Here is a 16,602-nt window from a genome sequence, read left to right on the forward strand (position 1 = left end):
AAATAATGTTCACGATTACTTTATATTATATTCTATAATCACAAAGTTACTAATGATACTTGTGTTTTTATTTCTTTAAAATAATAATTTTACATCTACACACGGATTTATCTTTACGGAGTCCGCCATGTAGCTGCGTCATTGTTACTACGGCTGCTCAGAAGGGACAAACCAGTCTCTGACTTTTCTCGTTTGGCTTGGAGAGGGATTAAAGGCGATGGCTCTTTACCGCTAGATGGCGCTAATGTTTTGTTTACAATTAATAAAATAATAGAAAGACTTTGTTTATTTATTGAAATTCAAAAAACAGTGGCACCTCCTTTCAATATTACTAATTTCCATATGACCTGTCAGGAATCAACTGAAATAATAATAATAATAATCAAAGTATTGGAATTAAATGTGACAGTAGAAGTAATTGAATAACAGCCGATCAAGGGGCTCGAATAAATAAGATATTTGTTCATTAAGTTTTTTGGAGTGGACGCTTTCAATCTTCCTTTATCATTTTTTACCTACGAACCTACGAATATGGTTACAACAACTCTTTACTACATTATACCTGCCATGGATGAAATACATTCTGTAATAATTTGATGCTGTATGATTAGCTGATAGGAAATGGATAGCAGCTACCCATCTTCTTTAAAAATGAGATGTCATGTTTTCATAAAGTCTTATGACAACATCTACGAGAAGGGGGCGGGGCTCCTCCTCCTCTGTAGTTCGTGGTTTTTCGCGCAGAGTGATCGGTCCTGTCATTCCTCTTATCTTCGGCCAAGTCAGCTGGTTGGAGAGAGAGAGAGGGAGAGAGGGAGAGAGAGAGAGTGATAGAGAGAGAGACAGATTACATGTGTTGTTCCACCTGCAGTCAGCGGTCAGCCGGACGACACGACGCCGAGGACGAGCGCAGCATCCCGGGGTGAATCTGCGGGAGGAGCCGGTGAAGCGGAGGAAACGAGAATCCGTGAATCTGAGTTCAGATCCGCTCCGTCACATCCTCCGGTTCCAGACATGAGCGGAAGAGTTGGAGACCTGAGTCCTAAACAGACTGAAGCTCTACAGCAGGTGAGTGCATCATCTTCATCTTCATCATAATCTTCACATTATTAATATAACACATTATATAATTTGTCATATTCTGCAGTATCCAGTGTGAGTCCAACTGTTTACACTGTCACATTATTTGACTTGTACAATAACAATAAAGCACAATATCCTCTTATCTCTTTACTATCATTTACTTCCTTAGTTCCATCGTCATGGTTACATAACATCCAATCAGGCTTTAGTTGATAAACTGTTCATTTCCTGATGGTTAATAAAGTTCCATCTTTCATTTTTCTTAAACCAATAAATATAAGTGTGTTTAGTGAGGGATGTAATATTAATATTAATATTATAATGTATCTACAGCACATTTCAAAACATGGGTTTTAAAAGTTAAAAAGGAAAAATTGAGGGCAAAGAGAAAGAAAGCAAACAACAAGAAACAATTTAATTTAATTTAAAAACGATTCATATTCAATTTGAGGATCACACAGCCATAATGTACAGTAATATGAATAAAAAATGCAAACACAATCAGATAAAACATTAGAAAATGAATGGAACTGTCGGGGAGATCAGAAGAGAAAGTAAACCAGTGAAGAGAAGTTTAAATATGTAAACAAATGATATCCAGGTCGACATCAGCATCGTGTCATCATTAAACTCGTCAGACTCAACTCACTCATCTCTACGAAGAGAAATTACTAATTATGTTTATACATCGGTGGGTTAATAATCAATTATAAGAACTTTATTCTGTTGTCATGTGAGGTAAGAGTAAAGTTCACTGTGAGTTTTAAACCTAAAGTCAGTCGGACTTAAGGGGAAGTTTGTATATTTAGATAAAATGAATCACACCAACAATATATAGACACAGGAAATGAGTTATTGAAGTGCCCAGAGTATTTATAGATTTGTGTAAACTTGATTTGAGGAAATCTTAATGCTGAGTCATGCATTTCTTCTCTCCAGATGTCTGTGTGTGTGTATATATAAACAAATGTTTTAAAGTGTTTACGTCACTAATGCTCTTGCTGTGGGAACAAATCCCTGAAGCCAGTTTCCAACATCTAGTGAAAACCAGAAAGCGTGAAAACATAAAGGACTCGGATTAGCTTCTGCTTTATCATCTGTGACACAGTCAATATTTGGTTGGAGATAAACTTCCTCTTCTTCTGCAGTTTCGAGAGAGGGTACAAGACATTCTTCCACAACTTCCTGCACAGCATGACCACTTCCTGTTGCGCTGGCTCAGAGGTGAGTTCACTAACGACACCTGCTCCTGTTCCATCTTTTTTTACTTTCTTTATTTCTTGTTTCATTGGTATAAGAAGTGAAACCTTGAGTTGAGGGAATCTGTGGTTTCATCCCACGGCTTCTTAACATCTGGTTCCCTATATTGTCAAATTAAATAACTATCCAACAATCTAGCTTGAAGTTTGCCTGATCTGATCATTCTCACGAGCATAATCTTCTGTAATCATCGGGCTCAACAGGAAGCAAACAGGTTTCTCTTCCCAATCGTTAGTTTTGCGTTCACGATGAAAATCTGCTGGCGTCATCGTGCGGGAAGCAGAAGCTGCAGTTGATCACGTGAAGCGACGTGAAGCAACGTGAAGCAACGTGAAGCAACGTGAAGCAACGTGAAGCAACGCATGTCAACACGGAGGTTGAGAAACTCACGTGGTCTGAAAGAAACACAGAATCTGCTCTGACCCCAGATGTTCTTGTAGCTCCACTAGGAACCATCATCTCTTCTTCTTCTTGTGACTTGAGGTGGAGGTGGACGACTCATCAGGCTGATCCCTCGATAATCTCATTAAACGTTGAGTACGATGAGCCGCAGCTCGTCCACAGCGAGACACTGAGCCGCTGTGTCTCTGTCTGAACAGGCCGCTCATTGATTTGAAGAGAATCACCCGAGGGCCGCGCCCAGTGGGAACTAATGACCTCATAATAATCAGGACCACACACACACACACACACACACACACACAAACACACACAAACACACATCAGGCCGAACGCCATGTTGCTGTGTAACAGAAATGCATTATTCACTTCGATTGTGGTGACGTCATGTGTTGCCGAACTGCATTGTGGTTCATTCGGCTAATCACATTGTGTTGTAACAAATCCTGACGCGCAGGCACGAGCCAATAAAAGCCCATAAAAGACACTTCCTGTCTGATATCAGAATGAGGCGGGAGGAGCTGGTGTGTGTTTGTCTGGTTTGTTTATCAGCAGGATAACATAAACAATACCAAACATATTCACACAAAACTTTCCTCTTAGAAGGATCGAACATTCAATCTGGTTTCTCATCACTTCTATTGATTTATCAGAGAATAATTCATGGATCTTGATGAAAAACATCATATTTATCAGTGTTTCCAAATAAAAGAATCAGTCGTTTAAATGTTGTTTCATACGGAGCCTTTGTTGGAGACTTCAGATGACATCACAGGTTTGATTCCTGTGTTCAGAAGTGGCCACACACACACACACACACACACACACAGTATTCTCTTTATTACCAAGTATTTAATATTGTAAATAACTGTATTTATCCAGAGCTTTTCCCGTGTTATCAACCACTGAAGTTACATTCACCCATTCATACACTGTCTCTAGTCAGGGCAATGTCAGTATCTTGCAGACGGGAATCGAACCACCGGCCTTGTTGATACCAGACAACCCTCTTGATCTCCCAAAACATCAATCTGACATCTCTCAGTGAAGAACATGGACATGATTACATCTTTTAAATCTGCAGCCTGACACTTATTCCTGAGCCGGAGCAGAACTTGGCTCCGGCTGCCGGTCACTGCCGGTCACTCCTCAGCTGGAGGAAGTAGTGTGTGTGTGTGTGTGTGTGTGTGTCTGTGTGTGTGTCTGTGAGCTGCAGAGCTAATCCCCGTACACAGTGCAGTACCAGAAGTGTGTCCACCGTGTTCCCCATCAGTCACACTGTGGTTTTAATACTGTCAGAGAAGAGAGGTTCATTATTCTCTGAGGCTTTAAATTTAATTTCCAGCGTTTAGAAGAGATTCTCGTGTGTCGCGGTTCCTGCCGAGAAACTTGTAAAGAACTCTTGTGTAATTGTTGGCGGCTAATCTTTCTCACATGATGGTGATTTAGTAATCAACATGTTTTTCTCTAGTTCTGTCGGTTGTTAAAGGTTTTATGAAACAGTTTGGTCAGAACTCGGCAAATTGTTGCTACGTGGAAGTTCAAAATCAAAACAGGATCTGATGATGTTTAGTTGCTGCACCTTTTAAAATGTGTCAGGATAAGAGTCTGCACCAGACGGGTCTTATCACCTCGGCCTGGAAGCTTTGTGTGTTTGTCTGCTGGTCAGCACAATTAAACAAAAACTGCCCGACGGATTTCCAAGAAACTGGTGGAAGGAAGAGAAATGAGAAGTCGGATCAGAGGGAGAATTCTATTTTCTCTTTCTTTAACATTTTGAGGTCATTTTTTAAATATTTGTTGATTTCTCAGGGAATAATACTTGGATCAATAGAGATAGAGAGGTCTGATATATGTCTGTGTGATTTGGTGCAAATCCGGATAAAAATCAGAATCTAGTGGATTTAAATGTGATTTCATAGAGACAGTTGGGCCTTAACACTCATATCCACATCCATCTGTTTCTGTGAACTCTAAAAACAGTTTAAAGATGCTGTGTTATCACACAGTACACGTCTTTATCTTCCCCTTGCTTATCATGTTAGATATGGTTTTCATTTTATCTCCTCACAGACGGTTTCGTAACTTGGAATGAGACAGTCAGTCACTTTCAAATCGTACATTTCATAATATCAAGGCCAGTGAGATACAGTGGCCTCCTGTAAAGTCTCAGAGAAGAAGAATCAGTGAACATATTTCAAAATAACTCAAACCCCGGCCAATTTATTGAACTATATTCTTTATGTTTATACATTCTATTCTCATTTCCTGCCTCTAGACTGGTTGGGGTGAGCAGAGGAAGATGTCGAACAGAGGAGAGGATGGTGAAAAAGAGAAAGACCAGAAAATAAAACCATTAATACATATGTACAATAACCAGGTTTAAAATCATGAAGCTGCACCTGTATATAAGTATTCCTCCTTGTATACACTTTCTTTTCTTAGACCCTTGCACTGTTTGCACAGTTTGTATTGTTGTGTGTTGTAATTTGTATTCTGTGTAAGTCAAATTCCTTGTTTTTGCAAACTTACTTGGCCAATAAAAAAAAACCTGATACCTGTATATATATAGAATATATAGAAAATAACCTAGTATAACAGTAACTGTATTGTCTCTGTTTTCTGGTTAAAGAACATTTCTCATCACCCAGATCTCTGTTCTTCTCTGTTTCAGCCAGAAACTTCAACCTGCAGAAGTCGGAGGCCATGTTGAGAAAGGTAACGGACGTGGATCCTCCTTCTTCCTCTTTAGAGCAGGTTTCATATAGAAGTGACAGTGGAGGTAGAACCTGGACGTCCTCTATCTCACTGACTTATCTGTGGAGTGTGAAAGTTCAGCCTCCTCCGGCAGCACAGGCTGTTCAGTCCGTCAGCTCGGGAGTGGCAGCAGATTACAGAGGTAACGTTTCTCTTCTGTGGGGAACCTGAGTCATCGCTGCAGCCGGAGGGATCAGATAAACACGATAAGGTTTACAGCCTCCCGACTTAAAGCTGCAGGAACAGATTAATAACCACCGGGGGGGGGGGGGACACCACAAGCAACTGACGAGGGGGGGACGCAGTTATCAACTGGTTATTGTTTACGAGTTTGCAAAAGCAGCCTCTTCTTCTTCTTCTTCTTCTTCTTCTTCTTCTTCTTCTTCTTCTTCTTCTTCTTCTTCTTCTTCTTCTTCTTCTTCTTCTTCTTCTTCTTCTTCTTCTTCTTCAGAGCTAAATTCACTCATTTCCCTCTGATTTGATCTCCACCGGCCCCTCGGATAATATATCATCATCATCATATTCATTATCATCATCATATTCTTTCTACAATAGGCCCGAGTTCTTCTAATGATGTTAGCGTGGCAAAGTTAATCATCAGGAGAAAAACGCCCCGAGAAAGATTATCACCAAGTTCCAAGTGTCCACCACGTCCGACTCTCGGCTTCACCAGCAGAGAAATAAGGCGAATATAAGCAAATATAAGAAATTTAGGGTTTATTAATTATGATAAAAGTATGGTGGTAGAAAACAAATAGAGAAATCAGATTGCTGTTTGTTCAGGTTGTTCTTGGCGTCATCAGACTGAGTCACAATCTGTGTGAACTACATCTACGCTGCCGCTGCATGCGTCACAGACATTTACAAATCAGAACAGACAGTTTGAATCTTTTCATTTCTGTCTGAGTGTTTGTGAACATGTGCTTGCATGCATGTGTGTACTGTTGTGTGTGTCTGTCTGTGTGTGTGTGTGTGTGTGTGTGTGTGTGTGTGGACACTCGGCTGATCCCTGTCCTGCTGACGGAGCAGGTTTCACATCATCTACTGTCTAAAACCTCCTAAGCCACTTAATTCACTCCACTGTGTTCGGGGGCGGATCTGTTGCCAGGGAAACAGAGTCTGTCAGTCTGTGGTCGTAACTCAACTCATTCATCTTCTAACTGAACGTCCATCTTGTCTTCCAGCACGTGGAGTTCAGGAGAAACATGAAGGTGGACACGATAGTGACTGAGTGGCGTCCACCAGAGGTAACAACACACAGACACACGTGAACAGCTGCTGATGAAGCTTCTCTCTGCTGAAGGAACATGTCACTCATGGTCTGATGGTGGAAACGTGTGCTGTGTGCAGGTGATAGAGAAGTACCTGTCGGGGGGGATGTGTGGGCACGACCGCGAGGGAAACCCCGTCTGGTACGACATCATCGGGCCGATGGATCCCAAGGGCCTCTTCCTGTCCGCCTCCAAGCAGGACTTCATCAAGTCCAAGATCAGAGACTGTGAGATGCTGCAGCAGGAGTGTACTCTCCAGTCAGAGAGGGTGAGAGACCAGTGGCTTTCAGGGGACTTTGGGGGGGGGTCCCAGGCCAAAGTGACCTTGTGTCCACGGTGTCCTACAGTCTCTATTCATAGACAATTTAAGATGCTTCTCACAAAACTGTAGTTGCTGTGGATCAGCTGTTCTCGAGGGGCCCCAGGAAATATTTATCAACTTAAGTGTAGTACTTTTTGTCGATTTTTCCTTTGGACAGAATAAGCCTAAACATATTATGTTGAATATAAAAGAAGAGAAAGTTTAAAGGTGTTTTAAACTTTGTCACTTTAGCATGAATGTGTTTAAACGCTTAGCAGACGACTTCAAGTCAAGTCATAATATTAATTTGTCATTGTTTTACTAATGCAGTTGATAAACTAAATTTAACAATAACAATTTGGCCAAGTAGCCTTTTAATAATAATTTCTATTCTTTTGTGTTAATGTGTTTCAAATTGTACAAGTTTTATCCAAACGTGTCCACAAACCTGTTTAATGACCAATCTGCTCTACCACTTTTTTTAATATAATGTTGTATTTATGTTTATCTCTCACCCTCCTCATCCAGCTGGGGAGGAACGTGGAGGGGGTCACGATGATCTACGACGTCGAAGGTCTGGGTCTGAAACACATATGGAAGCCTGCTATAGAAACATATGGAGAGGTACACATACAACAGCTGCTTAACATCTGCACCAATTATTGGGTTGATTTTGATGTTAAATATAATGCTAATAAGAGTTCGGTAATGGTCCGTAGGACTAAGGATGACATGGATATTAAGTCCCCTGCCTTTCATTTTTCTGGGCAAACTCTGGGGGTGTCCAATTGGACCAAATACTTAGGGCACATTATTACAGACACTTTGGAGGATGATGCCGACATGTGCAGACAGAGGGGATTGCTCTATGTCCAAGCTAACATGTTGGTCAGAAAATTCCACCACTGTACAGATGATGTTAAGATTAATTTGTTTAGAGCCTACTGCACCCCTCTCTATACAGCTCCACTCTGGGTGAACTACAAAGAGAGCTTGCGTAGGTTGAAAGTATAATGACTGTCTTAGGATACTCCTGAAGAAACCCAGGAGTACTAGAGCCAGTGAGTTGTTCTGTAATATGGGTCTAGCCACCTTCATGGCCTTGATGAGGAACCTAGCGTTTAAGTTTATGAGTCGGCTGGACCGCTCGACAAATCTAATAATTGATCTTATGACAGACCCTGGCCGCAGCTCGGTCAAATACACATCCAAGATCTGGGAACACTGGCATGAGTGCCTTTTTTAGCCTTTCTTTCCCTGTATATTTTTATGTAATGTATTGATTGTATGAATTGTTGTTGTTTTTCTCTGTGGGCCCTGAGCCTGTATTAAAGTTTATATATATATATATATACACACACACACACACACACACACACACACTGAGACGTGATGCAGAATATTTCCTCTGGATCTTCAAACCTTCTCTCCATCACCAGATCCTCCAGATGTTTGAGACCAACTACCCAGAGGGTTTGAAGAGGCTCTTTGTCATTAAAGGTGAATTCCTCCAGAAGAACTCATGATGATAACAAATGATTTTTTGATTATTGTTGGTTAACGTTTGGTTTCTTTTATTTGATCAATCAGCCCCGAAACTCTTCCCCGTGGCCTTCAACCTCATCAAGCACTTCCTGAGCGAGAACACGAGACACAAGATCAATATCCTCGGAGGTGAGTCGCCCTCGTGTGATCGCGTCAGATTTCAAAGAACCTTTTCATTCTGATGGATTTTAACTCGAGCCGCTGTTTCCCCGGCTCTGACAGCGAACTGGCAGGAGGTTTTACTGAAGTACATCGACGCAGACGAGCTGCCGATGATCTACGGAGGGAAACTGACGGATCCCGATGGAGATCCTCGCTGTCGCACCAGGGTGAGTCGGCCGCTCGGCGTCCTGCAGCTGTGTAGAGCAGAGGGCTGAACGGGCGGAGGAGACAAGTGGATGCATGTCGAGGGAAATTACACTGTTTGTAAAGGGAGACGCCCACGGTGCAGGATTCCTTCTTCAGTCCTTAAACTATAATTAAAATTCATCCAAAGCTTTGTTTTTCAGAGTGATGTTGCTCCTCAGATAAAACTGAACCTCACAAAAGTTAGGCTCAAAGTAACGTCATCATATAAACAAGGGTCAGTTCCTGATCTCCTTTCAATTTTTATATTCTACAGAAACATGCAAAATTGTGTTTTATTTTCATCTTTTTAATTTTATAGCCAGAATAAAGTGACACAAAAGTAAATAGCTTTGAATGAGGAGACTTTCCGTGAGGTCCTTCACAGGAAACACATCTGTTCTGAACCATCAGCACCTCCTCCCACATCTGGAATCGTCCGTGCACATTATTCTGGACTAGCTTTATATTCCTCGTCTCTTTTCCCTCCTGCTCTGTAGTTTTATTTCGCCGGCTTCCTTCCTGTGTTTAGTTTGGCAGCTGCAGCTTCGTTTTGTATGTTTACGGCTGAAGTGTTGTGAGTTTACGTTGGAAGATTTGACTTGCAAACTTTGTTCTCATCCCACCATTCGTCCAGGCAGCGGAGAATACATTTGCATAAACAGCAAAGTAGAGTCTGATCTGTAACACGTCAGATCAAACTCGCTGGACGAGGACTTTTCTATAAGACTGGATCATAGACAGTTCATTTCTGAAAGCTGCAAATGAACACACTTCTGCTTCGCTGTGTAGAAACATCAGAGCTTCAGCGTAGTGTTGAGCAACTAGTGGAGAAAACAGCAGCTTGAGGCTTCATCCACTCGTCTACGTTTTCATTTGAAAACACATCGACTCAGAAACGTCCACACGACTCCGGAGCTCTAGAGAAACTAAAATGGAGAAGTTTGAAAACGCTGGACGAGCGACTCCGTCTTTTCTGTCCCGACTTCGCTGAAGACTTTGAGTTCTAACTCAAACTGCTCGTGTGGACAGAGATGTGTTATCAAATGAAAAAAGTACGGATGCAGCCTCATAGTAGAAAAGACTCTAGAAGAGAAAAACTGACGTGTGTTTGTCACTGTTTCTGTAGATATATAATTGGGCCCAGGACAGATGAGGAACACAAGGAAGAGAAATTCATTTCCGGCCGCGTTCAGGAGACGAGAAATTAAGACGCAAAAGCCTCAGAGTGTTTTCAGTTTTCCACCTTTTCTGTTTGTTGTTTTCCTGATATCTTAGTTATTTAGTTAGCTGTGTAATGGACATTGTACTGTGTGGTGTTTTATTTGAAATCCAATCCTATGACAGAGGAGACTGAGACCACTTTCAGGGGCGTGCACAGACATTTTAGGGGGGCAGGGGCTCAAGTGAGAAAAAGGGCACCTATAATAATTAACCAAATGTTAAATATACTATCAGATCTCTGAATAGCTTAACTTTTTACTACTCACACAGCTGGTAAATACTCAACAGTAGCAGGATGAATAGTTATTAGATGAGGAGCCAACAGTCAGAATTTGGCAGTTTAAGGATTTTCATTTAGAGATTTTGGTCTATTTTGCGTCATGTCGCCTTTTTCTTTCACTCTAATAGAAAGAGAACTTCATTTAGATGTTGTTTGTTTCACCCTCTGTCTGTTTGCTATAAGACACAATTTATCTTAATATTAGTTTTTCTTTAAGCTAATTGGCTGTAAACTGGAGGCACTGGTAGCTTAGTCCTTTGTTTATCACCAGCTCCACACAAGAGAAGTAAAACCAGTACAACTGGAACAACACAACATGCCTGTGGTGACTGTGTGTTCACTGCTGCACCTTCACTGGTCCCACGATTCCTTTAGGACCGACTCTGCTGCTCTGACATTTTCTAATCATCACACTGAAAGAAAATGACCTTTATAAAAAAACTGCTGAATGTTCCTGGATGAACATGGGCGTCGCTTCTTCTTCTGCAACAATGAAGTTAATATTCATATAAACCCAGATAAGCTGACTGTGCACGTCTGGTCTCGTGTTGTGTAGCAGGTTTAACATCATGATAATAAGACGGCTATAAACCACTATTTCTGGTTAACTTACCTGGTTCTGAATTAGATCTCAATGAAGACGTGTGGAATATTCTGACCTTGTTCACATTATGTCGACATGTATACGTCACACAAACATGTCAACAGGAACATAAACAGAATCAAGGAAAAATCACTGTAATCAGTCAACTTGGCTTCAGAGATTCTCACATTTAACCAAACAAAAGTCCACAACCTTTTCACTTCTGTCGTCACATGCCTCAAAAAGGCTCCACAGAAAATACACTGCATGCTCTAACATGGAATCAAATATTTTAAAACATGAAAATTATATTAAGCCTGCGTCTGTGTTACTCTCAAAATGGTTCTGGACAAAATAAAAAGAAAGTTTCAACTTGTTTGCCTTGCAGTTGCCGTCCCTCACCAGTAGGGTTCACTGCAGTAAACAGTGATTTTCAGAGTTGTTGTCAGACTGTGATTGTTGTTTCCTTCAGTTTCCTTCTGTTTGTTTCTGTTTCCTTCTGTTCCCTTCAGTTTCCTTCAGTTTCCTTCAGTTTCCTTCTGTTTCCTTCAGTTTCCTTCAGTTTCCTTCAGTTTCCTTCTGTTCCCTTCTGTTTCCTTCTGTTCCCTTCAGTTTCCTTCAGTTTCCTTCAGTTTCCTTCTGTTTCCTTCTGTTCCCTTCAGTTTCCTTCTGTTTCCTTCAGTTTCCTTCTGTTCCCTTCTGTTTCCTTCAGTTTCCTTCAGTTTCTCTCCTCAACTCTTCTGTTTAACCATTTAAAGTCGAGTGGTTTTCTGATGCAGATTGCTTGTCAGCTCTGTGTGTGTTTGTGTGTGTGTTATCGTGTGTGGGAGGGGGGGATGGTTTTATGTCTAATAAACAGGAGAGTGGAAAACAACCCTCGCTGGTGTTTTTCTTGGTCACACTTTTCTATGTTTTGTGCTCAGAATGACACAGAATCACAGTAAGTGAAGCTTTCGTTTCTCTTTCTCCAGCTTCACTTTCATTCCTCGACCCTTTGCCTCCGGCTGTCTGACCCGTTGTCTCTGTCTCTGTCACAGATTCATCACGTCGGCCCAGTTCCTCCGTCGTACTACGTGCGGGACCACGTGAAGGTGGACTACGAGCAGTGTCTGAGCGTCAGCCGAGGATCCTCCCAGCAGCTGGATTATGAGATCTTGTTCCCGGGCTGCGTCCTCAGGTGAGTCGCAGACATCAGGGAGAAAAGACTCGTCTAAGTTGTGCTGCTGCTGAAACAGCTGGAATCTGAGGTGATTCGTTTGGTTGATGGAGACGTGAACAAACTAATTCTCTGGTTCAAGCTTCTTGAGTTATATAATATAAGCTAACCCATAAAGGACAAGTAGCCAATATGCAGCAACCAAACATTCTCCAACAAGCATTATTATGGTATTTTACCAGTTATTTGATTTAACAATAACAATAAAACATCTGTTTATCAAAGTAACTACAAAGAAGCTACTATTAATATTTCTTGTTTTCTTGTGAAAAAACAATTAAACACATGATTTTATATGATCTTATTTATATATTTTATGAAGTCATATTTTGAACTCTTTATCATTAATAAACTAAACTAAAGAGCATATGCAGTATTCAGTATTCACTGTATTTGTGCTAGGGCCATGTCGACTTAATCCAGTTATTATGAAGAGGTTTATATAATGGGAGAATTTTAAATGTATATGAAAGCTTCACATATGTTATTATTAATAAAATTCAACCAGAGGTAATAGAGATATATCATATCATATTGCATCTTGTTTTATTTAGTTTTTAGTGTCAACTTGTCTGCAAGACACCAATTTACACAATATATTTATTTAGTCAAATACATCAAATTCACAAAAAAAGTTTAAAGAAAATAATTAATTAAATTAGAACCAGTCTGACTGATATGGATTATTGGAAGTCGATGCTGAAAGTGATATCAGGGAGTAATACAATGTTTTCTGATATATGGTCGATATAAACATGTAAAAAAGAACAAATATTACTAAGATGTCGTCAGACCGGCTGATATCGGCTGATTTGAATGAAAACGTTCTTGTTTCCGTCAGGTGGCAGTTTTGCAGCGAGGGGTCGGACATCGGCTTCGGGGTTTTCCTCAAGAATAAAAGGGGAGAATGGCAGAAGGCGGGTCAGATGCAGGAAGTCGTTCCCAACCAACGTTACAACTCCCACTTGGTGCCCGAGGACGGATCTCTGACCTGTGAACGCCCCGGAGTCTGTGAGTAACCGATTCAGTTCATGGTTCAGGGCAACAATCAGCCCTCAGCTCAGCAACACTGTGCAACAGCGCCCTCTGCAGCCCCACGTGGCGACTAACTCCTCTTCTTCTTCATCCGCAGACGTTCTGAGATTTGACAACACCTACAGCATCTTCCAGAACAAAAGAATCAGCTTCACAGTCGAGCTCCTGCTGCCCGACCACCTACTGCCCCCGCAGGCCAACAGGGGCTCCTGCACCCGAGCGCCAGCTGAGGACAAACCTGTCGCCACTGAGCAGACGAGTCCACGTACCTCCGCCATGTTGTCAGATCAGTAGTATGCAGCCACATGTTAGCACAGCCTGACGAACTTGATCCGCCGACGCACAGTTTGGTCCGACGTGGCCTCGGAGGAGTGTGTTCACTCACTCAGTGTTAAATCTGAACGTTCGATGACCCTTTAATAAACCTCCAGGACCTCATTCAGGAAGTTCAAATCTCCACTGAAAAGCATTTATGAAACACACGGAAATTACAAGAACGTAAACAGACATATATGTTAGAAGATTGATCTAAAGCCGGTTTCAGTTTAATTGTTTATTTGAACCAATAGTTATTTGATTAACTTGAGCTTCGGATCATCTCTACTCTGACTTTAATGCAGCAGGTGTCTTGGTCCAGCTCAGTGATTGGCTGACAGGAATAGCTCGGCTCATTCAGTTTGATAAGATCTGAAATATAATCCGGATCTGATTTAAATCAATCCTAAAACAAACACTGAGCCAGTGGGACGTGGCTCAAACGGGTTATTGAAGCAATGCATTTCAGTGGATTCTGTAATTACCTCATGCAGAGCTTATGTGTTGATGATTTATTTATGTATTTATTTTTTAAGATTTTCATTCCATATAGAGGGGAAAAGCCAAATTTCTACAGCCAAATGAAAACCACACAGTATAATGTCTATGACACAGCTAGCTAAATGAAAAGGTGTTAGAAGAACAAACAGAGTTAACGTGTTCTCGAAAACAAAGACAGAGTAGTGTCACATGTTCTCACCTTTTAAAAATGCACTCACATACTTTCCTGTTTGGAACAACTATTAGAACCTGCAGCTTCACAACGACCGAACTCACCAAAGTGAACAGAAACGATTGGCTTTTGACTTGGAAAAGAATCAAAGTAATTGATAACAATGATCCATAACCATCAACTTTAGGTTTAACTGAACAGCCAGAGGTGGGACAGGGAAATACTTTTGTGTTTGATATTTTCAGATCTGTAGAGGGCAAGAAAAAGGTTAATGAGGTTCCAGCACGTGCAACAAAATGTCTTTGGGGAAATTGTCATAAACTCGATTATATGGTATTTTTATAGCTACTGTCAGATATGCACTGAGCTCCAGAGATCCTCCCCAGTATCTCTGAAGGAGATGTATGTGTCCGAGTGAGAGCCTCCGGAGTTTCTCTCTAACTGACCCCAGGTGTAAAGTCAGTGGTCGCAACATTGAAAGAACATAAAGACTATGAATATCTCAGGATGAAGAAGCGATCACTCCGGTGGATTTGTCTCTGTTGTGAGAATCTCTCGCTGTGTTGTGCATGTGTGAGAGGAAACTTCTGGAGAAAGTCCGGACACAATTCTCCGCAGTTCCTCGGGAGGTCATGTCTGAAAATGTCTTATGTTTTAGAAAGCAAGTGAAAATATGACCTTCAGAGACGAAGCCCTTCACCTTCATATATGCAGCATGTCGATGTTGATCTGATACGAACTTCCCACAGAGAGCAAAAGATAAAATGATACAGAAACAATCAGCTGTGTGTTCTCTTTATTTACAGTTCAATCCTCCATCAATATCATGAACATGACTCTAAAGCACGATGACAAATGACATGAATCATCACCTTTTATTACATTCAATCTGCCTTTCCCCAGAAATGAGCCTGGCTGCACAAACCGAACTGATTTCATGTGAAATTTCATCCTTCAACGTGGCCCAGGAAGCATTTGCGTTTGTAGTTCTCGAGAAACGTGGCCACATGCGCATCAGAGTGATCGCATCTGAAAATTGTCTTAATGTCTCTGATACATCCACATCTTTATTTAAAGCCGTCCCCTTGTGATCTGTGGTCTTCAATGCAGAACTTACCAATGTGCGATTGAATCCATTCATCCCACCGTCCAACACGACTTGAGTAGAGATCCTGTCGAAGACCCGGTCAGAAAACAAACCTACGGTCCTTGTTGACCCTCTTGTCCAGGTTTCTGCTTCGTACTCTTTGAGACCTAAAACCCATGTCCTGCTCTTTGGGGTCGAAGACGAGGTTATCAACGCCCTGGACCACATCCCTGTAGATCACACGCTCCTCGCTGTCACCGGTTGGCCTTACTGGAATAACGACCTCAACGTTGGCTCTACACGTCACTCGCCATCGTGGTGCTTCTGTATCGACTTCAATGCTGCTGCTGCAAAAGAGCAAAAGCAAAAGGTTTAACTGACGTTTCTCACATTTCACACTGAGAACACCAACGTAATGTTTTCACAAGATTACCTCCTTTAAGATGCCACTTAAATCCACTGGTACGTGACTAATCGTATCAACAGAGAGTAAACAGAGATGTGTACTCTCATAAACATACTTTGAACTTATCGACCATATGTACGAGCTTAGCAATCATAGCTTGATTCTTAGAGATGATATTTTCTTCCTGTGCCGTGATTTCATGGATAAAAAATGATCCGAAGAGTTTTATATGCTCCTTATGTGTTTGCTTGTGTTCATGTAAAAATAGTGTCCATCTAATTTAAAATATAGGGCACAGTATTATTCATTGCCCCAACCTGTCATTGTCATTGTAAGGACGCACTACCTAATAACCGCCAGTAGGTGTCAGTGTCGCTATATGGGTGTATGTGGAGGAAGCGTCACAGGGAGATTCTCTGTGCTTCAGATAAAAACAGACATGACTCTGTGGTAATTGTCAACATAAAGTTATACTTCCACATTTTCCAGGTGAGCTGGTGATGTCATGTAGATACCCGGGGCTAGGACATTATGTATCCTTACTTTTGTCCCGTCGCTCAGGTCATCATTTCATTAACGAGTATTATTAAGAGTGAACGTTAACTTTAACATAACTTTCCTTCCTTTAGCCTCACATATTTTTTAAATATATATTTTATTCTACTTCTTCACTTCTTCCTCGAGTCTGCTGTGAGATTCTCTGTGATTCTGGCTGTACCCTCGAGGGAGCTGAAACTCACGTAGAGCATCTTTAACATCACCTTTTAACTTCTTGTTCTCAGAAGCCAGTTTGTGATTTTCCCGAGTCAGCTGGTCCAGTTT

General features: G+C 41.3%; 1 protein-coding gene across 1 annotated transcript; it reads left to right on the forward strand.

Moving 5' to 3' along the window:
* The first annotated feature begins 912 nt into the window (after nt 1-912).
* On the forward strand, nt 913-15,066 carry LOC133001265 (SEC14-like protein 2). Its single transcript, XM_061070800.1, has 12 exons — nt 913-1,068; nt 2,232-2,307; nt 5,417-5,460; nt 6,684-6,746; nt 6,850-7,038; nt 7,600-7,695; nt 8,511-8,571; nt 8,662-8,745; nt 8,839-8,945; nt 12,086-12,225; nt 13,106-13,275; nt 13,397-15,066. The coding sequence occupies exons 1-12, from the start codon at nt 1,015-1,017 to the stop codon at nt 13,591-13,593; spliced, it is 1,281 nt and encodes a 426-aa protein (XP_060926783.1). The 5' UTR covers nt 913-1,014; the 3' UTR covers nt 13,594-15,066.
* The last annotated feature ends 1,536 nt before the right edge of the window (nt 15,067-16,602 follow it).

The sequence above is a fragment of the Limanda limanda genome, chromosome 5 (genome assembly GCF_963576545.1).
Source record: "Limanda limanda chromosome 5, fLimLim1.1, whole genome shotgun sequence".
Taxonomy (NCBI): Eukaryota; Metazoa; Chordata; class Actinopteri; order Pleuronectiformes; family Pleuronectidae; genus Limanda; species Limanda limanda.